Raw genomic sequence first — 22,830 nt, forward strand, 5'->3', positions numbered from 1 at the left:
CCAACTCTGACTAGTGCTCACCCTTTACTCTCTTCTGTCTCAGGGGACTGTCAGGTGCTTTAGGGCCAGCCCTAAGACTTCCTGCATGAATTCTCTAGGGTTGGGTACTCGGAGACGGAGAACACCCAGCTGCTTCCTGAAAGGGTCTGAAGACCAACCATTGGCCAAAGATCCAACAGTTCAGGGTTGGGGATTTAGCTCAGCGGTAGAGCGCTTGCCTAGCAAACGCAAGGCCCTGGGTTCGGTCCCCAGCTCTGAAAAAAAGATCCAACAGTTCTGTTGCTCCTGAGTTCCGGTGCCACCTGATTCCTCGACCTATGACAGTGACATTGAATGGTGAGGCTTGGGGGAACTGTGACCATAACTATTCCATGCCCCTAGGTGTAAAGCCATGGAGTGTCGCGCGCCCAATGTCCCGCCAGCAAGAACGACGCGCGGCAACAGGATTCTTCTGCGAGCAAGCCTTTACTGTGTTACAGCTCTTCTTAGTGTTACAGCTCTCTTAGTGTTACAGCTCTCTTGAACAGGGACCCCGAGCAGCAAAATCGCTCGGCTTATATAGACAACAGTATGCTAATTATCTCTCAGGGATTGGTGGGGCTTGGATCACCCCACTACTTGTCCTCCAGGGATTGGCGGAGAATGAATCACCTCATTAGCATATTAACGGTCAACTAACACCTGGTGTATAAACCGCACATGTGCAGTACCGCTGTTCACCACTAGAGGGAGCCCTAGCAAGGGGACAAGCCTGCACATGCGCAGTAAGTCGTTTATATCCAGACAAGGCTGGATGTCGGCGCCATCTTTGTTTCGCCGCGCCGCTCTCTACAATGGAGCAGTTCCTTGGGAGGCCTGAAGGCAAGGGAGGGGTTCTGAAGTCATCCTTGAATCCCTAGTTTGGTCGTTCAGCCCAAGAGGGGATGCGGGGCCATGGAGAGGCTGACAGAACAGACATAAACCTGTGTCCTGTGACTACTGCCTTGCCTTGCCTTCCTTTCCTTAAGGAGACATCTGTTTATTTAGATATCAGGAGGCCAATTTGTATACAAATTGGATGGGATGATAGCACCTGCCTCTTTTGAACATGCCAGGCACCAGAAATCGCCAGGTTTTGCACGTACAAGGCTGAAGCACTTTGGCTTGAGGCCCGTCCTCCGTGTTTGCGAGCAGAAGCCGCATCTTCTATGTTGCATGACTCAGACCTTCCTACCTCCTAATGTATGACACTAGACCCCTCAGCAACCAGGGTCACCTATCCCCTGAGACCTGCAGTTGAGTTCTGTCATTATAGCCTCTTTGCCAGGCCAGACCCCGTCTCGGCAGGTTCCAGGATATGGCTGTTCTTTGGAGGCCATTCTTCAGTGGGCTACATCCTGTAACAATGCTGTAGGATGGGGTCTTGACTTGGTCATCTCTCCCTTCCTGGGATCTAAGTCAAACCTCCCCTGAAGGCTCACAATCAATCTCGCCCAACTCAAGGTCTCCTCTAGTAAGGAGAGGGAGGCTGTTCCAACTCACTACCTTCAGGGGTTCCTAGTCGGCACCTGGACCAGTAAGCCGGGGTCCAAGTATCCAGCCAGTAGTGAGGGACATGTTTTCCATGCTGGGAGAGCAAGGACAGCAAAGGGAAGGGAGGTGGGACAAGAGGTCACCGGGTTATGGAGTAGCCAGCAGACGTGTGGGTGGCTAGACTGCCAGGAAGATCTGGCTGGTACAGCCCCTAGGTAAGCTCCCTTCTGTGCATCTTGTCTCTCCTGAGCACCTCTGTCCCTTGCCAAGCCCAATTCTGACTTGCCAGTGTACCCCTGCCCCCTGGTAGGGTCTTGTGCAGTCTGTGGCCTTCAGTTCTGTGTGAGGACAGGGAGCCCGAAGGCTTAACCAGTGCCTGCTAAGCCAGACTTTCCAAAAAACTTCCAGGGTCTTGCCCTGTCTGCAGTCCCACTTATACTACCTTAAGGGGTTATCAGGAGCAGGCCAAGCTGGTCAGTGACAGTACCCCCATTCCAGAGCTGACCCAAGCCATCAATGCTTCCCTGAGGCATGGCTTTACCCACACAGGGAGTGTCTCCCTACCATGTCCAGACCCCAGTCAGGGAAGCAGGAGAGGACAGAGGGCCCTGGCACCACACCTCTGATCTCTTGTTGCACATCACAGCGGTTGACCCATTGAGAATGCGAAGTCCGGATATGGCTGTTAACCCCAACTAGAGAGCAAAACAAACTCTAGATCGATGTCTGCCCCCTTGGTGTTCTGAAACCTCCTGGTGGTGCTTTCTGATTTTAGTTTGTTTGCTTTTGTAATAAGGTCTTTCCAAACACCACAGTTCAGATGAGAACAGGCTGGACTGTCTCATGTCTGCTGTCCTAACAAGAACATGGCCTGTGGTTAGTGCACTGCAGCCCAGACTCATGGAACTCCTTGGCCCCACCCTTGGAGAACTAGATCAATGGGTTCCTTCCAAACAAGGTCTCCGTGAGAACAGAGTTCTCTCTGAGCCAGGACAGGGCACCTGGAGGTTCAGCCTTGAGGTCTCCCTCCAGCCTCCTCACTGAGGAGAGCACCACACATCTGGGCTGTATCTGGGGCACAGCTGAGGCTGAGAGCAGAGGACTGTACTTGGTCCCTGCAGATGAGCCTGCAGCTGCTGGAGTTCCTGGGCCACCACTCCTCAGATCACCCAGAAGGATAAGCCACCCTCACACTGCAGGATGGCCTTTCTGTGGCAGTGGGCACGAGCAGAATCTGGTGGGTGAGGCCTCAGGACAGGGCTTGAGATAGAAGACAGCACCTCAGACCCTGGTATTCATGGTGACTTTGACCGAGGGTTAAATGGTCCCCTGAAAGAATGTCTCCATCTTGACACCTCTGACCTGTGCACATGACCTCATTTAGAATGAGGTGTTTGGTGAGGAATTAGTGGTCACGTTGTAGGTTGCAGTGTACAACCGATGACTGGTGTCCTTGCTGAAGGGCAATTTGGAGATACAGACGTTGGGGTGTGGAGGCAGGAGACTGGAGGAGGGCAGCCCAGAGTCAGGGCAGGAGGAGGAGCCCCAGTGTGTGTGTGGGCAGCAAGGACAGGAGACACAATGCATAGGGAAAAAGCTTCCCCTACCAGCCCTGCCCACTCCTGGAACTGTTACCTAAGGCAGCAACATTGTGAGAGGATTAATTCTTGATGCTGAAGCCACTGGATGGGGGTACTTGGTTCATTGTGACAGTTTCTGGACAATATGCTTGGGGCCGATGCCCAGGCATGGGCTGAGGTATTCTTTTCTTTCTTTCTTTCTTTCTTTCTTTCTTTCTTTCTTTCTTTCTTTCTTTTTGGTTCTTTTTTTTTTTTTTTTTTCGGAGCTGGGGATCAAACCCAGGGCCTTGCGCTTCCTAGGCAAGCGCTCTACCACTGAGCTAAATCCCCAACCCCTTTTCTTTCTTTTTTTAACCAGAGTTTCTCTGTGTAGCCCTGGCTGTCCTGGAACTATTTCTATAGACCAGGCTGGCCTGGAACTCACAGAAATCCACCTGCATCTGCCTCTCAAGTGCTGAAATTAAAGGTATGCACGAGCACTGCCTGCCTTAAACCCAGATATTCTTAAAGCTTGGCCTTACCTGCGTCCAAACACCCTCCCCAGCTTCTGTTCTTAGCACCCACCTTGGCTGCTGGGCAAGTCTCTGTAACAGGCTGACCTGCCTTTCTGCTCCTAGCCCTCAGGTGGCTCCCCATCTGCCTCCTATCAAAAGCACTGAGCGTTATCCTTGGTGGCTCCCAGCCCCACGCCCACAGAACCTGGTTTTCCTGCTTCTCTAGTGACTCTGATGTCAACCAGGCAGAAACAGTTAGGCCACCTCCAAGCAGCCCATTAAGACTCCCGCACATGCTGGTAGCGGAGCGGTTTCTCCCCTCAGGTCTGCAGTTTTCCCCTTGTCTGACATGCATCCAGTTATGATAGCATACATCGTTATCGGTGGCTTAAAGGGCTCTGAAGTCATCCAATTAGCAGCACCTAACAGCACCTCTTCCCTGTGCAGGCTCAAGTGCAGGAGGGTGTGGGGACACTAGCTGGCTCTTCTCCCTGATGCCAAGGACACTGTTTACCATTCCCAGCTATCCTGCTAGGACTCTCACAGACTTCACCCATCCCAGTGCATTGCTACTCTGCTCAGCTAGACACAGGATGCAAATCCTTTAGCCTTCAGAACAGTAACTGAGACCTCTGGATGTCTGAGGACTGGGCACCAGTGCCAGCTGCTTGGCTCTGAGATCCCGAGTGAGGGCCTGAGGCTCTTGGGAAAGGGTACCCTCTAATTAGTGTCTTCTCAATCCCTTACCCACCAGGGCAGTATGAGGAAAGTCTATCCGGAGGCTGGGTTTGCGTGTTGAGGCAGAGTGAGCGCTTTCAAACTTGTCTTGCCACAAAGGCCCAGTTTGGAGCAGCCTGTTCTGGCCTACTCTGTAGATTTCACTCCACCTTTCGTCCAGTCTTTCCCATCTGGACTTAAATGTGGTGTAGGTGCTTGAAACAGCTAGCATCAGCGCACAGTGACGTTGTTGCCGGCTTGAGCAGCACTGAAGCATGCTAGTATTTTCCTTCCAGTGGGGCAGTGGTGGCCAGATGTCAGGCAGGTACCAGCCTCTGGGGCAGGGCTTGACCTTAGGGAGGAGGCCCCACCTACTGTGTGGTGGCACAAGCAATGAATGGCTTTGCTCATCTCTCTCGAGGCATTTGTTCACAGTGCCCAGGTAGGATACTCTGAGGCAAGGCACATCCATCAAAATCGTAAGAACATCCGAAGGGTCGTGGCTCCATGACAAGTGTCCTTAGTGTGGGCATGACTTTGCTGCCTACCCCACTGTTCCAGAATGAGCATCTAGTGAGACTGGGGACCCAGCGTCCTTATTGGCAGAGGAGCTTGGGTCTTTTGAAAAGGGGCTTGCCAGGTCTCCAACCCCTCAGCTCTGGCTATTTTGGGCACACGGATCCTACAAGCTGAATGTCTCTGTGTGGCTCCGAAGGAATCTTCGAAGTCTTCCAGGCTCCTCCCTCCTTCAGCGTTCTCTCCCGGCATGAGACTTCATTCTGCTACTGTCTGGACAGTGGGAGAGACCCCTCAGCTCCTGTGACCTCCTTCCCAGATCTCAAGGGGAACATGGCTCCTTCCGCCCATCCATCAGGCCCCCACTGCTTTCACCCGACTTGTCTGCTGTGGTCTAGGTGTGAAACACCCCCAAAGACTCTTGGCACTGGAAGCTTGGTCCCACAGCAGTGTTCAGAGGTGACTGGCCCGGGAGGCCAATGGGCTAATCCAGGGATAAGTTCACAGATGAGCGCCCTTTAGGAGGAGAGGCCTGGCTGGAGGAAGGGGATCACTGGGATCACTTTGAAGTATATAACTGGACCTCCTTGGTCCCTTCCTGCCTCTCTTCACCTTCTGGTTATCGTGAGGTGAGCCACTCTGTCCGATCACATGCTGTCTCCCAGCCAGTCACTTCCTTCCTCACCACATGCAAGGCCAGAGGCCACAGAGCTCAGTCTTCCTTCCCTTGTTTTCTCCAGTGAGGAAAAAACACCATGAGTTCCAGGATGGCCTGAGGTGATACTGTCCCACTATACATTCCCTTCAGGAGTCAACCGGCTCTCCAACTCTCATGGTGCACACTCTAGGTCTGTCGTCCTAGCAGCACAGTACCTCAGCTTCTCTGCCATCCTCTCTGAGGGGAGGCGTTTGATGAAGCTGACTAACTCGTAGAAATCCACCATCCCCACTTGTGTTCATACCAGACCCCCTGTCAGTTACCACTTGTACCCATGTCCTACAGTGACTTTGCTATGTGTGTCCTGCTTGCACAACTTCTAATTCCAAACGGCGTCTGCCTACTCTGGTTGCTCATTGTAACCAAAGGGGATTTCCAGTCACTGCTGCAGGTCCATCTCCCTTCCTTCCTTTTGGATGGCACACTGGCCCCTTCTTACAGCCTCAGGAGCATCTGCCTTACCTGCTGGCTCTCGCTCTGAGCCTCCTGGCGGGAATATGTCAGGTCTCTGGAGCAAAGCAGGCTTCACTTTGCATGTTTTTGTTGTTATTGGTTTTGGTTGTTGTTGTTTTTTGAGATAGGCTTTCTCTGTGTAGCCTTGGTCCTCTTGGAACACCCTTAGACCAGGTGGCCCGCCCGGCCATTTCCTATGTTTTCACTGTCTGCTGCCTTTGGAGCTGGGGATCCAATCAAGGCGGATGTCCGGTTTTGAGTCACAGGTTTGTTCTCGAGGTCCTGTGTGGTGCCGGAGCCTCTATTCATTTCACCACCGCCTCCCCAGCTCTGTGAGCTCACCGGAGGTCCCTCACTGGCCTTTTCACCAGGGTTCAAAAGTCTGTCTGCAGAGTCTCGAGGTGGTTTGAAAGGTGACTGCGGTTCAGCAGACCTCAGTTCTGTGTCAACGCCTTTATGCGTCCCTCCAGCTTGATGCTGACACTCGAGAACTGGTAGACTCCCTCAAACCTTTCATGGGAGAAGTCTGAGCCGTGGGAACCATAGTCCGAAGCCGGGGTGAGCAATGTGTTAGGGTGGCTGCCAGGTACAGCCCTGACTCTCTCTCCCACCTAGGTGCTATGACTCAGCGCTCCGGTGCCCTAGATCAAAAGACTTTCCCAGGCTAGCTCAGGTTCTGTCTATCCCAGAAGTGCCTCTACTCGAATTGTTGGGATGACCTATATCCTCACACGTTAACAATCGACTATGGAGGTGTGTTCCTGGATTCTTTTTTTTTTTTTTTTTTCTTTTTTTCGGAGCTGGGGACCGAACCCAGGGCCTTCCGCTTGCTAGGCAAGCGTTCTACCACTGAGCTAAATCCCCAACCCTGTGTTCCTGGATTCTTAATTGTTAACAGCTGTGCTGGCAGCACCAGAGTGTGTAAATCAGGCTTCCTCACCTGCCCAAAAAGAAAACGCTAGCTGCTGGGGATTTAGCTCAGTGGTAGAGCGCTTACCTAGGAAGCGCAAGGCCCTGGGTTCGGTCCCCAGCTCCGGAAAAAAAAAAAAAAAAAAAAAAAGAAAGAAAGAAAACGCTAGCTGCCCCCACCCCCGTGGGAGTCACGTGGTCCTCAGCCTGGCCAATGGGCAACAGGGCGGAGAGTGGTCCGGCTGCTGACTGGCTCAGACTGCTGAATAAAGAGCTTGTGGCGAAACTACGGAGCAAAAATAGACAGAAGGCCCACCAGAATGGGAGCCAGGCTGGGAGGTAAAGCAGAGAGAGCCAAACGATGGGCTCGGAACGCAACGGCAGGGAAGTCGGTTTAAGCTGTATGGCTAGCTGAAAGACTGCCCTAGCAAAAGGCTAACACTCCCTACGGTCTTACGCTATACAGATTGTCTCCATGTCTGTCGTTATCCCTCAAGTGGGATCCCCAAAAGCCCCCACAACAATGAATAACTGCGTTTTTGCGATGCTGGGCGTTAAACCAGAGCCTGGTACCAGTTTATGGTACCGGTTTGATGGCTAAAAGATGCTTGCTGTCATTCCTGAGTTCAATCCCAGGGAGCAATATGGTAAGAGAGAATTACCTCCAGGTTGTCCTTTGACCTCCATGTGTACACCATGGCATCTACATCGTAACTGGGACTTGTTTGATTTTTTTTTTTTTTTTTTTTTTTTTTTGAGACAGGGTTTCTCTGTGTAGCCTGGCTGTCCTGGAATTCACTCTGTAGCCCAGGCTAGCCTCAACCTCCTGAATACTGGGATTAAAGGCACGTGCCACCACCGCCTAGTGTGACTGTGATTTTTTTTTTTAAACAAAGGAAAAAAATTCAAAACTAAGGAGACAGTTTGTACGGTCTCTAAAAATATATATTTAGAGAGATAGTTTTATACAGTTTTCTGAAAATAATTGTTTGGAAAGAAACAAAATACAACGCCGTTTGGGCATCACAAAGGAAGCTGCTCACAGAGGGGTATTTACTTCGTGGTCCCAAACACGGATTCCAAAGGTGAAGTATTTGGCAAAGGGGCTGCAGAATCAGAAGTAGGTTAGCTCATCGTGCTTTTCTTTGTCGGTCTGGTAAGAGGACAAGGTCAAAGGCTTGTTCTCATGAGGGAGGGGTTCAAACACCCTCAAGTGCACACATTTTTCTTCGCCGACATCAACCTGGGGGGGGGGGAGAGAGGCCCGTGAGGGAACGGTGGGGTTCCAGCCCTAGGCTTAACCCAGCTTTAGAAAGTTGAGGCAGAACAGGGCACCAGCAACTAAGCCAGTGGTAACATTTATCTCCTCCTTTAAGGCCGGGAACCCCAGCACCCCAAATTCGTCCTCTCAGAACCTGTACCTGTCCTCTCTCTTTTTTTTTTATTAAAGATTTATTTATTATATATAAGTACACTGTAGCTGTCTTCAGATACACCAAAAGAGGGCATCAGATCCCATTACAGATGGTTATGAGCCACCATGTGGTTGCTGGGATTTGAACTCAGGACCTCTGGAAGAGCAGTCAGTGCTCTAACCACTGAGCCATCCCTCCAGCCCTGATTGTGTCCTCTTAAGGGGCGCTCTGGGGGGAAGTTGCAGGACATTCTGCTCTACTCTGAGACTTTGTCCCCAGTCTTTCTCAAGCTATTATTAAGTACCCACCTTGATGAAGAAGTTGGTGCCGGCCACTACCTGTCTCCTGAAGGATATGGCTTTAAAGACATCAAACTTCTGATTTGCTTTCTCTTCAAGTTGAGACTTCACCTGTATAGTGGATGAGAAGGAAGGACTCAGACTCACCCACAGGTGACTTCATGCCCCTCTCGGGAACCCCCTGCCAGCTCTCAACACTAGCGTTCCTCACTACGGGGACATGGTAAGTAAGCTGTTGTCCGCACTGATAAAGGAGAACTCAGCTTCTTCTTTCTTGAGACAGGGTCTCGCTGTGTAACTATGGCTGACACAGAACTATGCAGACCAAGCTGGCTTCAAACTCAGAGAGATTCGCCTGTCTCTGCCTCCTGAGCTTTGACGTGGTACTTGGCCAGGGTTCCCTTGCCTGGCCAGTGTGTCTGTAGCAATTCCTCATTTTCAGGGTCTCATGAAGCTGACTCACTCCTCCTTGGCCACTTCCGTCAGAGCAGAGACCTCCCAAGGTCAGCTCGGCTTAGTGGATAGGGTCCTGGGCTTGGGAGCTGAAGAGAGGACATGGTTAACTTTCCTTCTCTTGCTAATACCCTGGACCTCCCTAGTTTGTACAGAATCTCTGCTAATATTCACAGGAAGAGCTGCCCGGACCCAAGGTTTCACATCTGGTTTCAGACTAGGCACAAGCAAGTTTGAGTTCTGCCACTGAGCTGTACACTAATCATTTGAGAAGACTCCCACTGAAGCCCAGGCTGGCTTTCTCTTGTTTAGGCCTGCGTTTAAGTCAAGAAGATGTCTCTACTTTGGGACAGCCTGGATTCTAACACTGTGAGCTGCCTTCCTGAATGCTTCAGGACTACCGGATCCCTCCACCAATCCCTGAGCGAGTTTCCTAAGAAGTGAGTTAACCTCTTGTTTGCAAGCGTCAGAAGACTCTTCCCCAACCCCAGCCCTGAATCCTCCAACCAGGCCCAGAGTCACAGCTCCCAGTCACACTTGCGGTAGCATCTGAAACCGGCTGCAGGACCCGGGTCGGTTTGGGTCGCCCGGTCCCCGTAGGTCTGGGTCCTGCTGGCCTGACCTGGGCCCAGCCTCACCTTGTCGGCGATCTCCTGCGTTTCGGTCGTGGCCGGCATTGTGGCGGATGGCGCGCCACACATCATCTTGGCAAGCACTGGTTAGAATATCACAGAGAAGCTACGAAGAGAGCCAACTAGGAGACCTGGGTGTCTGGACCCTAGAAAAACCTGGCTCGGCCCCGCCCCTGGACCCGTGGCACGTGACAGAGCGAAGGGGCGGAGCGCCGCACCCTCTCTTTACTGTCACCACCCTCTCCCCGTTCCAGGCAGAGTCATAAGACCCAGACTGGGCGTGGGCGGAGGGTGAGGCAGGGTGGATACTTCAAGCCCCTTCCCTGAAGGGGCACTAAGATGGGTTGGGAGGCTGGGAGTTCTGATTGCCTGTCAATGGTCGTGAAGTGATTGTAGGGTGGGTACAGAAACCGTTGATTGAGGACCTAGAAGTCTCAGGTCGCTGTTTCCCCTCTCCCCTCCCCCAACACGCACATCCGCCCTATCGTGTCCTCCCCTCCCCAACTTGGACTGAGTTTTTGGGTCCTGATAACCCCATGAAATAAGACCTTATCTGGGAATTCCATTCTTTCTGTATGAAATGGGTGTAGGAATAGTCTTGTCGGGCAGTAGGCGGGGTTTGGGGAACCCAGCCTCACCACCAGGGGCAAAGCTGGGTGGTCCAGACTCCATTCTCTCACACCCAGCACAGGCTGGGTACCACGAGGACCCCGGACATGCTCTCTGACCGTTTTCTTGCTTGAGTGACCTTCAAACCTATGTTTTCGTTTGTAAAACTATCAGGATTTGAAAGCGGGACGTGATCGTGCACACCTGCTATCCTGGCCCTTGAGAGGCTAACCGAGCTAGCCTGACTATGCAGTGAGACCATGGCTTAAAAATAATAATTTGGGGCTGCAGAGGCAGCTCATGGTAAAGCGCTTGCCACGAGAGCGTGACAACCTGAATTTGATCTTCGGAACCGAGTTAAAGAGCCGAGTGAGGGGCTGGAGTGACGGCTCAGCAGTTTAAGGGACCTGGCTGCTCTTCCAATGGTATCCTATCCCCACCCCTGGCCTCTGTGGGCACCAGGGATGGAAGTGATGCCCATGACGTGTTTTATAAAAAAGATAAAAATCAAAAATATGTTTGATGGAGTGCGGTACGGTGCGGGGGAAGGGGGGTCCCTTTGCAGACTCCCGTGCTGAGGCATCCCTTCCCCATGAAGGACCAGCCACGATGGTATAGTATAGAATAGAGTTTATTCAGGGCGTGGGGAGGGGAGTTGGGAGAAAGGCAGAGAGGGGGGAGGGGAGGGGGAGGGAGAGGGAAGATGAGAGGGAGAGGGAGGGGGAGACAGAGGGGGGGGAGAGAGAGAGAGAAGAGGTGTAGAGGCTAGCCATGAATACATGGAGAGAGATGGGGGAGAGGAATGGGGAGGTGGGGATCAGGAACAAGAGGAGAGAGCAAGAGGGCAAGAGAGCGAGGAGGCGGGGCAAGCAGCCCCTTTTATAGTGAGTCAGGCACAGCTGACCGTTGCCAGGTAACTGTGGGGCGGAGCCTAGATGAAATGCCAACAGCCCAGACAGACACGGCTTGTGCTGGTGCCTATCAACTCAAACGAAGACAGAAGTTGGCACCCGACACTGGAGTATTGCTGGGATAGGCCTGATCATGCTTTTGTTTGGAGGACTGTGGATTTGGGGTTAGAAAAGCAACTGAATACTTAATAGTTCTAGGGCCACCGTAGTAGCAATATAAAAGACAATAGAGATGAGGGCGATTTGAACTTTGGGGGTCTGGCCCAAGAGGTTTCAGAGGATAAGACTATTTGTGTGTGGCCTAGAGACTGTTCTTGTGACATTTTGGCTAAGAACGTGGCTGTTTTTTTGCTCTTGCCTAAAAAAGAAAACAAACAAACAAAAAAACCTCCTAGGGGCTGGGGATTTAGCTCAGTGGTAGAGCGCTTACCTAGGAAGCGCAAGGCCCTGGGTTCGGTCCCCAGCTCCGGAAAAAAAAAAGAACCAAAAAAAAAAAAAAAAAAAAAACCTCCTGAGGCTAAATTGAAGGCTTTCAAGTTCAAGGAGAGAAGGGGCACCAGGAAGTGGAAAGGGGCTAAATCCTGTTTGTTTTTTGTTTTGTTTTGTTTTTAAAGATTTATTTATTATATATAAGTACACTGTAGCTGTCTTCAGACACACCAGAAGAGGGCATCGGATCTCATTACAGATGGGTGTGAGCCACCATGTGGTTGCTGGGATTTGAACTCAGGACCTCTGGAAGAGCAGACAGTGCTCTTAACCACTGAGCCATCTCTCCAGCCCCTGTTTGTTTTTTTGTTTGTTTTTTGTTTTTGAAGGAGTTAAACAGATGAAAGAAAAGCCAGATGTTAAATAGATTGGTGACTTCGTGGCAAGATTCCACCCAACTAAGCTTTCAACCCGTGGAAAGGAATTAAAAGAAAGTTTAGAGCGAGGTGTGGTGGTGCACGCCCTTAGTCTCAGCAGTCGTGTGAAGCCAGCTATGTCTAAAGATCTAGTGTCAGGACAACCAAGTTTAGGCGGCGAAGGAAGCCATTGAGAACAGAAAGCTGGCGAAGATGCCGTTGAACAAGGGGGGTCGGCCATGTTCCAGCCTCAGCAAGCCGAACTTGGCAGCTTCTGTCACATGGTTCTGGCTGTAGTGTCGAGGATAGAAGAAAGGGGTTATGTGATCTCCCTCTAAAGCCAGGGAAGCAGCTAAGGTCAGGCATGTCACGGAGGCCTAGAGAGGCCATTGTGTGAGGCTGTAAATTTAAAGTCTTAATTGCCTTGGAGACTCCAAAATGTTGGAGATACGAGAGTCTTGGGATACCTGCTGAGGAAAGCCACGAACAGGGAGTGGAGCCAGCCCAAGAGAGAGAAGTGTGCTGCAGCCTACACAATTGAAAGCGCTGGGGGGCCTGGAGAGATGGCTCAGTGGTTAAGAGCATTGGCTGTTCTTCCAGGGGTCCTGAGTTCAAATCCCAGCAACTACATGGTGGCTCACAACCATCTAGACCTGTCATGCAGACAAAAACCCATATATACAATATAAACAGAAAGTGTTGGAGATCTGAAGAGCGTTTTGGCATTAGACATGGAGATGCAGAGTTTGGACTTTGCCCATCTGGGTTTTGGTTTTGCTTTGGTCCAATATTTCCTCACGATGCTCCCCTTTCTCCCTATATATGGGAATGCTATGTATTGGAAGTGTGTCATCTGCTTTCTGATTTTGATTTTTACAGGGGCTTACGGTTAAGAGGTTGCATGAGTCTCAGAAGAGACTGATTTTTAAACGAGTTTGAGACTGTTACAGACTATTGGGATTTTGAAGTTGGATTTTGCATTACGATATGGCTACAAGCCTATGGGGGCCAAGGAGTGCAGTGTGCCGTTTTGAATAGAAATTTCTCCCATAAGCACAGAGGGAGGGGCGCTAGTAGGGGGCGTGGCCTTGTTGGAGTGGGTGTGGCCTTGTTGGAGGAAGTGTGTCTCTGGGGCGGGCTTTGAGGTCTCAGATGCTCAAGCTAGGCCCAGTGTTTTCAGTTTCTTCATGCTCCCTGTGGATCAAGATAGAGAAGTCTCAGTTCCTTCTTCAGCACCACGTCTACTTGCAAGCCACACTGCTTCCTGGCATGAAGACAATGGACTAAACCTCTGAAACTGTAAGGCAGCCCCAATTAAATGGTTTTTATAAGAGTTGCCTCGGACATGGTGCCTCTTCACAGAAAACAACAACAACAACAAAAGCTTCAAGACATAGGCAAAGCACTCTTACACATTTTTTTTTTTTTGGTTCTTTTTTTCGGAGCTGGGGACCGAACCCAGGGCCTTGCGCTTCCTAGGCAAGCGCTCTACCACTGAGCTAAATCCCCAACCCCGCACTCTTACACATTAAAGAAAAATCAAGACAGCTAGGATGGCTGGCTCTTCCAATTCCTGCAAGGGACAGGTGAATCCCCAGGAATTGGCAGGCCAGCCTTGCCCTTATCAGCGAGCCAGACCCAAGGGATCAAGCCTATCTCAAAAAAACAAGGTGGACATCGCTTGAGGAATGACTCCGGAGTTTGAATTCTGGTCTCCATGTGCTTGCTTCCATATGCGTGCCCATGCACATACATACATGCACGCATACATATAATAATAAGGAATTGGTTGTAGATTAAATTCCAACCTCACTATGGAAGAAAAAGAAGGAATAAGAGTTTATTTATATTATATATTGCATTATTTATGATAAGTATTTATAACCCGGTTAAGGGTTGGTTGAGCTACTCCCTTGGCACAGCCGAGTGAAAACTTTCAAGAACCATGAAGCTGTTTGACGCAGTCCGGCGAAGCGGAGCGGGATGCTGCCTTCGCCACTGTGCTGTCTTTAACCGTGAGTTTCTGATCTCTGCCTGTTGCCTTGGCGAGGAACTCTTTCCATTATGACTCAATGTCTGTCTTTTTTTTTTAATATTTCTTTTTTTAAAATTTATTTTATGTATTTGAGTACACTGTAAATTCAGACACACCAGAAGAGGGCATCAGATCCCATTACAGACGGTTGTGAGCCACCATGTGGTTGCTGGGAATTGAACTCAGGACTTCCGGAAGAGCAGTCAGTGGTCTTAACCGCTGAGCCATCTCTCCAACCCATGTATGTCTTTTCCCCAGAAAACTATTTCTGCTTTCTTTTTTTTTCTCTTTTTTATTTTTTTCGGAGCTGGGGACCGAATCCAGGGCCTTGCGCTTGCTAGGCAAGCGCTCTACCACTGAGCTAAATCCCCAACCCCTAGCTTTCAAACTTTTAAACCAGGTTAACTCGTGAGTTGTACCTCGATCACTGTGCAGTGTTCGAGGCTCGGGAACTCGCCGAGACTGACTCAGATGTTTTTCTCCCTGTTTAATAGCTCACTTTGCTGAGGAACGGAATGTCACGTCATAAATGCTCAGGTAGTTTAAATTGATTTTGAGCATGATAACGCCTGGTCTCTCTGACCTGTAACATTTGTCCAGGGACAAAAAACGATCAGATTCCTGTTTTTTTTGAAATCTCAAGTCTCTTTTGCAGAATCTGTATCAAGAAAGAAACATCCCGGTTGCTAGCAGTCGGACATGCAAGGTTCACTCAGCCACGGGTCTCTGACTCATTCGTCCATTCCTCTCTTCCACCCGCCCTCGTCTCCTCTGCTGGGACCTGTCTGACTGCTGGGGATGGCCCCCTGGCACTGCCCAGTATCGAGGGAAACTACAGAAAATAGGGGACGATTATGTGGCAGAATAGGAGGCATCTGGGCCAATCAGTGTGCTACCTTTCATGTTGGGGTAGCACTGGACTGACTGGCAAGAGACACCCCGGGAAGCAGACAGTGACTTTACTGGGACCCCTCTATGTGAGCCATCTCTGAGGGGACAGAGGGCTCACAAGAGTGGGTAAGTCTGGGTTCTGTCCCCAGCTCCGAAAAAAAGAAAAAAAAAAAAAAAGAGTGGGTAAGTCAAGGGAGGGAATGTCTACATCTTATTTAGGTTTTGGCTTTGTCCCTTTGTGTGTGTATGTATACACACACATGCAGGTTTTTGTGTACGTGGGTGTACTGTGTGCACGTGTATTCGTGTACATGTCGGCAGGCCCAAGGTAGATGTCTGAGGCCTTCCTCAGCTTGCCGTCTACCTTGCTCTAGTGAGGCAGGTTCTCTCAGAGCTTACCAATGTAGTCAGTCTAGACAGTCAGTTGGCTCCATGGCTACTTTAAATAGCCAGCCCGCTCCAAGGAACTCTAGCCCACTGTGCCTCTGTGCTCTGTGAGAATCACTCTGCCCACTCAGGGTTTATACGTGTTATAGAGATCTACCCTCGGGGCTGGAGAGGTGGGTCGGCGGTAAAAAGCATTGACTGCTCTTCCAGAGGTCCTGAGTTCAAATCCCATCAACCACATGGTGGCTTACAACCATCTGTAATGGGATCAGATGCCCTCTTCTGGTGTGTCTGAAGACAGCTACAGTGTACTTATATATAATAAATAAATAAATCTTTAAAAAAAAAAGAGAGAGAGATCTACCCTCTGAACGCTACACTTGGCGCAGAAAGCACTTTACCCTCTGAACCTTCTCTCCGGTCTCTGTTTTTAATTTTGATACCTGACCTTTTGGTGTGGCCCGGGCTGGTCTTGAACTCAAGTAGCTTCTGCCTCAGCTTCCTCAGTCTGGAGACTGAGAGTGTGGGCCAGCAAGAAGCTTTGGGTTGGTTGCTTGTTTGCTTTTTTGGTTTTTGGAGACAGGGGTTTCTCTTCGTAACTGTCCTGGCTGTCCTGGAACTATATTCGTAGACCAGGCTGGCCTCAAACGCACAGAGATCCACCTGCCTCTGCCTCAGGAACCACCACACCTAGCCCAGTAGGAAGTTCTGTGTGGCTGTGGCTATGAACTAGACATAGGCAGAAGTTCTTTTTTAATCTTAGAAACATGGAAGGAGCCAGGAGAGGAGATGTGGACCACGGAGGGGTCGTTTTCTTCTTGACTACAGCTGCCGACTCTGCTCCTGACAGACTAGGGCTGCAGTGCGGCCTGTGCCTTTGGATTTCCCCAGCAGACAGACTGTTCTTTGTTGATACTGCCTTGTGGGTGCCCACACTTTCCGGGTAGGAGGTGGACACCTGTGGAAACAGACAGGCCAGCCCCAGAGAAAACAAGTAAGCCTGTTTATCCAGGGCTCACTGTGTGAGGGAGTCAGTGTGTCATCATGTGGGTAGAGACAGAGGCAGGCAGGAGAGGGGAAGGCCTCACGACTAGAACTGGCCCTAGAAGGCTGGATTCCTTGCCTATTTTGTTAGACAAAACCTTAACCAGTGTTCATTTTTCATTCTGATGCAGGATCTAAGTTGCCCGGGCTGGCCTTGAACTCATTGACCCACGTGAATCGAGCAACATTGAACTCAGTTGTTACCCATGCCTTTAGATTCCCCAGCCTCAGCTTTCTGAGTAGCTGTGATTACAGGCCTTTACTACCAAGTCCGCCCAAAAGATGACTTAAAGATATCACACGCAGGCTCTCGGCCCCACCTGTTTTACGAAACTCAGAACAAGCCCGTGCATAAAAACCTTTGTTCAATTCTGCAAGAATTGGGTCAGCAGGAGAGCACAGGGAGAAGAGGCTGTCGGGTGTGGAAAAGCTCACTCCTTTCTGTGGCTGACTAAAAGCTCTGTAGCTATCTCTGCCCTAGACCCAAAGCTGGGTTCCCAAGCTGTTTGACAGGGAAATGGGCAAGATACTCCAGACCCGCCTCCTCCACTTTGGAAACCAGGGCGGAAGCAGAGACATGTCACCTCGGCACTTAGATGGTTGAAGCAAGATCAGGAGTTTTGGGCTATTCTAAAATAAATAAATAAATAAATAACTAAATAAATGAGCCGGGCGTGATGGCACACGACTTTAAATCCAGTACTTGGGAGGAAGAGGAAGGTGGATCTCTCTGAGTTTGAGGCCAGCCTGGTCAGAGTGAGTTCGAGGACATAGAAACCCTGTCTCACAAAACCCAAAATAAATAAATACTAAAAAAGTAACAGATCTCACCTTGGGAGTGTATGGTGTCCATGACATTAGGAAATAGGTTTATGAACTGACTTTAAGATTTATCTTATTCGGGGTTGGGGATTTAGCTCAGTGGTAGAGCGCTTGCCTAGGAAGCGCAAGGCCCTGGGTTCGGTCCCCAGCTCCGAAAAAAAGAACCGAAAAAAAAAAAAAGATTTATCTTATTCTATGAGTACACTGTCCCTGTCTTCAGACACACCAGAAGAGGGCATTGGATCCCATTACAGATGGTTGTGAGCCACCATGTGGTTGCTGGGATTTGAACTCAGGACCTCTGGAAGAGCAGTCAGTGCTCTAACCACTGAGCAATCTCTCCAGCCACTATGGCCCCGATTTTTACTGATTAGACTAGAGTGGCTAGCTTGAAACCTAGCAACCCATCTACCTTCACTTCCTGGCGGTTGCTGGGATTATAAGCACATTGCACCCGATTCTTTAAAGGTACTGGAGAGCCATTTTAGGTCCTCCAGCTTGCAAGGGGTCAGCACCTGAGCCACTGCCTCAGCTCTGTGAAGTTTACTTTGAGTTTTATTTTATTTGTTTTTAAAGATTTATTTATTTATTATATATGAATACAAAGTAGCTGTCTTCGGGCACAGGAACCAGGGTATCGGATCTCATTTACAGATGGTTGTGAGCCACCATGTGGCTTCTGGGATTTGAACTCAAGGCCTCTGGAGGAGCAGTCGGCGCTCTTAACCACTGAGCCATCTCTCCAGCCCCTTGAGTTTCACTTTTATGTGCTGCGTTGATGCTTGGATGAACTCTTCTGTCAGAGAGTCACACTAGGTCCTACTAAGATTCATCTCTAGGCTTGGTCCTTTCCCCTGTCTTTCACAGTGTGACGGGTCTGCTCTGGCACACGTGTTTGTCATGTTATTGATGGCCCTGCTGCCACTGACACGTGAAGCCCCTTTAGGTAGGGACCTCCTCTTGCTCACAGAGAGTAGGAGAGGGTGGCGCAGACCTTTCATCCTAGCCCTCTGGAGGCAGAGAGAGGCAAGTGGATCTCCGGGCCAAGCAGGGCTAAGTAGTGAAACAGGGGTGTGTGTGGGGAGGGGTGGAGGGGGGAGGGCAGAGAGAGAAGTGGGGGAGGGCACAGGAGGAGAGAGGGAAAGAGACAGCTTCAATGGATAGTATGAGGGGGCCTGACAGAGAGAGAGGGAGAGGGAGGGAAAGAGGGAGAGAAGGAGGGAGGGAGGGAGGGGGGGAAGGAGGAAAATACCTTCAGAGAAATCTCTTACGACTTCCCAGCAGGGGAGGAACCTGCCCATAACCAAAGCCACCTTTGGGGTCCACTGGAGAATTGTTGGCTCAGAGTGGCAGAGGTAAGGAAGGACACTTACCTACAAGTGTCTGCTGCCACCATAGAAAGTGGAGTGGTGGGGTTGGGGATTTAGCTCAGCGGTAGAGCACTTGCCTAGCAAGCGCAAGGCCCTGGGTTCGATCCCCAGCTCTGAAAAAAAAAAAAAAAAGAAAGAAAGTGGAGTGGTGTGCTCAGCAGGCGTGGCCTGATTACTGGGGAGGGGGGACAGCCAGGTGTGCCCCCGCCACTTTTCCATTTGGATAACACACCAAACAGAGGGAGGGATTTTTCCACAGAGAGGGAAGGTAGAGGGCCCCAGCGCCATGGGTGCCGGGATCCAAGGATTTGCTTCTTAGTGTCTTTCAGAATCACCTCTGTCTCTCCTGATGACCTATGACCCTGACATCCTGCCTTGTCTTCATCAGATCTAGGGATGAGCGTCTAGCCGCAGGGGACGAGAGGATATTGCCACATGCAGAAATGTGACTTGTGGCTACAGAACGGTCAGCTACGGTCCCACCCAGCAGGAAGCCACACCTGTGTCCTAAGTCCAACAGGTGACACCAGTGACCCAGAGTGAGAATGGCTCCAGGTCCAAAGCCAGAAACCAACCATCTTGGGATCTTTCTGTCTGTGTAGCAGCCAGTGTGTCACTCATCTCTGTGTGTGACTTGGTGGTCTTGGGCCTCCGAAACTGCTTGACAAAGTTAACTACCAGGACGTTTATACAAAGCCAACTCCACTAGCCTCTCTTTCCCTCTTATGCCCTCCTCACATCATCCCTTAACCTATTTTATATATATATATGGCATATGTGTGTGTGTATATATATATAATGTATATAATACACACACACACATATATATACACATCTTATATATTGTACCATATATATGGTATATGTATATATGTGTACATGTATATGTATATATACATGTATTATACTATCTGTACATATACATACACATATACATATAGTGTACAAACACACACACACACACACACACACACACACACACACACACACACCCTTTGGAGTATCTCCTACTGACCTCACCCATATTCTTAAAAAATTTCATTCAGGGGTTGGACAGATGGCTCAGGGGTTAAGAGCACTGACTGCTCTTCCTGAGGTCCTGAGTTCAATCCCCAGCAACCACATGGTGGCTCACGGTCATCTATAATGGGATCCAATGCCCTCTTCTGAAGGAAGCTACAGTGTGCCCCTATACATAAAATAAAATAAATCTTTAATTTTTTTCACTCAAAAGTTTTATTTACCAGAAATTCAGGGGGGCTTTCATGGGTCTCCAGACTTATATTTGGGATTATTCCTTCAACAAATGGAGTTTGTTTGCTTGTTTTTTGGGACGAGGTCTTACTACATAACTCTGGTTGGCTTGGAACTCACGGTGCAGATCAGGCCAGCCGGGAATTTACAGAGATCCACCTGTCTCTGCTGGGTGGGACTAAAGGCCTGAGTTCCCACAACCTTAAACAACCATTTGAATTGTAGGCTGCTCTCTAGTCTGCCTGCTAACTCAATTCTCTCAGGTTGCTCGTCAGAACCTTACTTATGCCCTCAGATATAAATCCAGATATTGTCTGCTGTTTCTGAGACTCACACCTTGTTACTTGATAAGAGATAAGGATGGGGCTGGAGAGATGGCTCAGAGGTTAAGAGCACTGACTACGGGGTTGGGGATTTAGCTCAGTGGTAGAGCTTGCCTAGGAAGCACAAGGCCCTGGGTTCGGTCCCCAGCTCCAAAAAAAAGAACCAAAAAAAAAAAAAAAAAAAAAAAAAAAAAAGCACTGACTGCTCTTCCAGAGGTCCTGAGTTCAATTCCCAGCAACCACATGGTGGCTCACAACCATCTGTAATGGGGTCTGACACCCTCTTCTGGTGTGTCTGAGAAAATCGACAGTGTATGCACACATAAAGTAAATAAATCTTTTAAAAAGAGAGAGAGAGAGAGAGAGAGAGAGAGATAAGAAGGCTCCCCAGGGGTTGGGGATTTAGCTCAGTGGTAGAGCGCTTGCCTAGCAAGCGCAAGGCCCTGGGTTTGGTCCCCAGCTCCGAAAAAAAGAAAAAAAAAAGGCTCCCCACTAGTTCTACTACACCTGGCATCTTGGATTCAGCATCTGTTATCCCTTGAGTCTCCTCTATCTCCCTTTCCTAAGAAATAATTCTGTCATCTATCATCTATCTGTCATCAATCTATCATCTATCTATCTACTTTTTTATTATTATTAGATATATTTCTTTACTTACATTTCAAATGTTATTCCCTTTCCAGGTTTCCTGTTCATAAACCCCCATCTATCTTCTTTCTATCTATCTATCTATCTATCTATCTATCTATCTATCTATCTATCTTCTAATCTTCTATTTTCATCTGTATGTGGCTCTTTACATGCACACACACGCACACACACACACACACACACACACACACACACACACACACACACACACAGAGCTGTAAATGTTAGATTCCGTGTTCCCAGAAACGAGGCCACCCTATCCTGCCACTCTCATCTTTACTTGTCCAGTGAGAATACACTCCAAGTCGCTCAGATAAACTTGGGCCTGGCTGCCTTGTCCTTCAGCCCAAACCTCTTCTCCTTTGAAAGATCTTTCTTTGGGCCCTTCCCCTGTAGCAGGCCATTCTTGGCTGACTTCCTGCTTGATGTCACCCAAGCCTGGTATCTACAGGATTCAGACACCTAATAGTTTCTTCCCTTACCTGGAGTTTGGAGATGAGGAAGGCCTAGGAGCAGCTGTCCCCTCCTACCTGTCCATTGTGGAACATTCCAGAAGTTGTACTTGGGCAGTTGGTTATGGTCAAGTCTGGCCCAAATAAATACTCATCTTTATTCTTGAGATTTGCTCTTTTCAGAAGCAACTGGTGACTGTGGTGGTTGGCATACGCTTGGCCCACAAAGAGTGGCGCTATTGGTGGAGAGTGGTGTTGCTTTGGTGGGGTGGGTGTGGCCTTGTTAGAGGAAGTGTGTTACTGTGAGGGTGGGCTTTGAGATCCTCCTACTAGCCACACAGGAGCCAGTCTTTTCCCGCTTGCTGTTGGAACAAGATGTAGAACTCTTAGTTCTGCCTGCACACTGGCCATGCTCCCTCCTTGATGATAATGGACTGGACCTATGCCCCTGTAAGCCAGCCCTGGTTAGATGTTGTCCTTTATAAGAGTTGCCTTGGTCATGGTGTCTGTTCACAGCAGTAAAACCCTAACTGAGACAATGACTGCCATCTTTGTTCTTGGGATTTGTAGACTTAAAAAGCACCTGTGACTGGACATTTAGGACCAGGTCCTCCTCCCCCTGTCCTCCCTGGCTGGTACATAGTCGAGAAGCTGAGGATCCAAGTTGCCATGGTCAAAAGTGTCCTAATCAGAGTGCTCATACCTCATCTGAGTCCACTTTTCTGCTTGTATGTCTGTGTGTCTGTCCTATATTCTCTCACCTCCCCTACTTGGAGTTTCAGCACTCATGCCAAGCAGGACTTGGGCACACACACACACACATATAGGTATACATATTTACTGTGTGATGTGCAAGTATAGTCTGGCAGTTAACATTAGTAATTTTTTTAAAGATCAATTTATTTGTTTTATTTAAATGGGTACACTGTAGCGGTCTTCAGACACAGCAGAAGAGGTCATCGGATCCCATTACAAATGGTTGTGAGCCACTGTGTAGTTGCTGGGAATTGAACTCAGGACCTCTGGAAGATCAGCCAGTTCTCTTAACCACTGAGCCCCCGTATTAGTAATTTAAGATAGCTTGCCTAAGTCAAAGAAACTGGGATGACTTGAAAAATCTCGACCATAATGCTAATGTGATTTATCAATTTTTTTGCTAATAAATTCAGACGTTGTGGAAAGTGCTGACTTGTCTATGTTCCTGTCATGCCCTCTCCCACTCCAGTTCCTCTTCAGTCAGACTTTGAACAACCTGCCCTCCATCTTTTCCAGGGAAAACACCATGGCAACACCAATGAAATCTGTAATTGTTTTGTATTCTAATCTGACATTAGGCTATTCGGAAAATTTCCCAATTGTGTCCCAAATGGCATCACCACACATTTATTGAACCAGGGCACACTCAAGTTCTGCACACCCTCTCTGCCTTCTCTAGTGTGTGTATTAATTAGCCTGCCTACCTTCAGGATAGGTAGCCTGCACCTTGTCCAATAATCTGGATCATGACAGCTGTCTAGCTTTTCTCTGTCTAGGAAAGG

The 22,830-nt window shown here is 49.3% G+C and overlaps 1 protein-coding gene across 1 annotated transcript; it reads right to left on the minus strand.

Annotated features, from left to right (window-relative positions):
• Nucleotides 1–7,826: 7,826 nt before the first annotated feature.
• Cstb (cystatin B) lies at nucleotides 7,827–9,867 on the minus strand. Its single transcript, NM_012838.2, is given in 3 exon segments — nucleotides 7,827–8,142; nucleotides 8,623–8,724; nucleotides 9,705–9,867. Coding segments are annotated over 3 exon segments (297 nt in total). The 5' UTR covers nucleotides 9,771–9,867; the 3' UTR covers nucleotides 7,827–8,013.
• Nucleotides 9,868–22,830: the final 12,963 nt, after the last annotated feature.

The sequence above is a fragment of the Rattus norvegicus genome, chromosome 20 (genome assembly GCF_021556685.1).
Source record: "Rattus norvegicus strain SHRSP/BbbUtx chromosome 20, alternate assembly SHRSP_T2T, whole genome shotgun sequence".
NCBI lineage: Eukaryota > Metazoa > Chordata > Mammalia > Rodentia > Muridae > Rattus > Rattus norvegicus.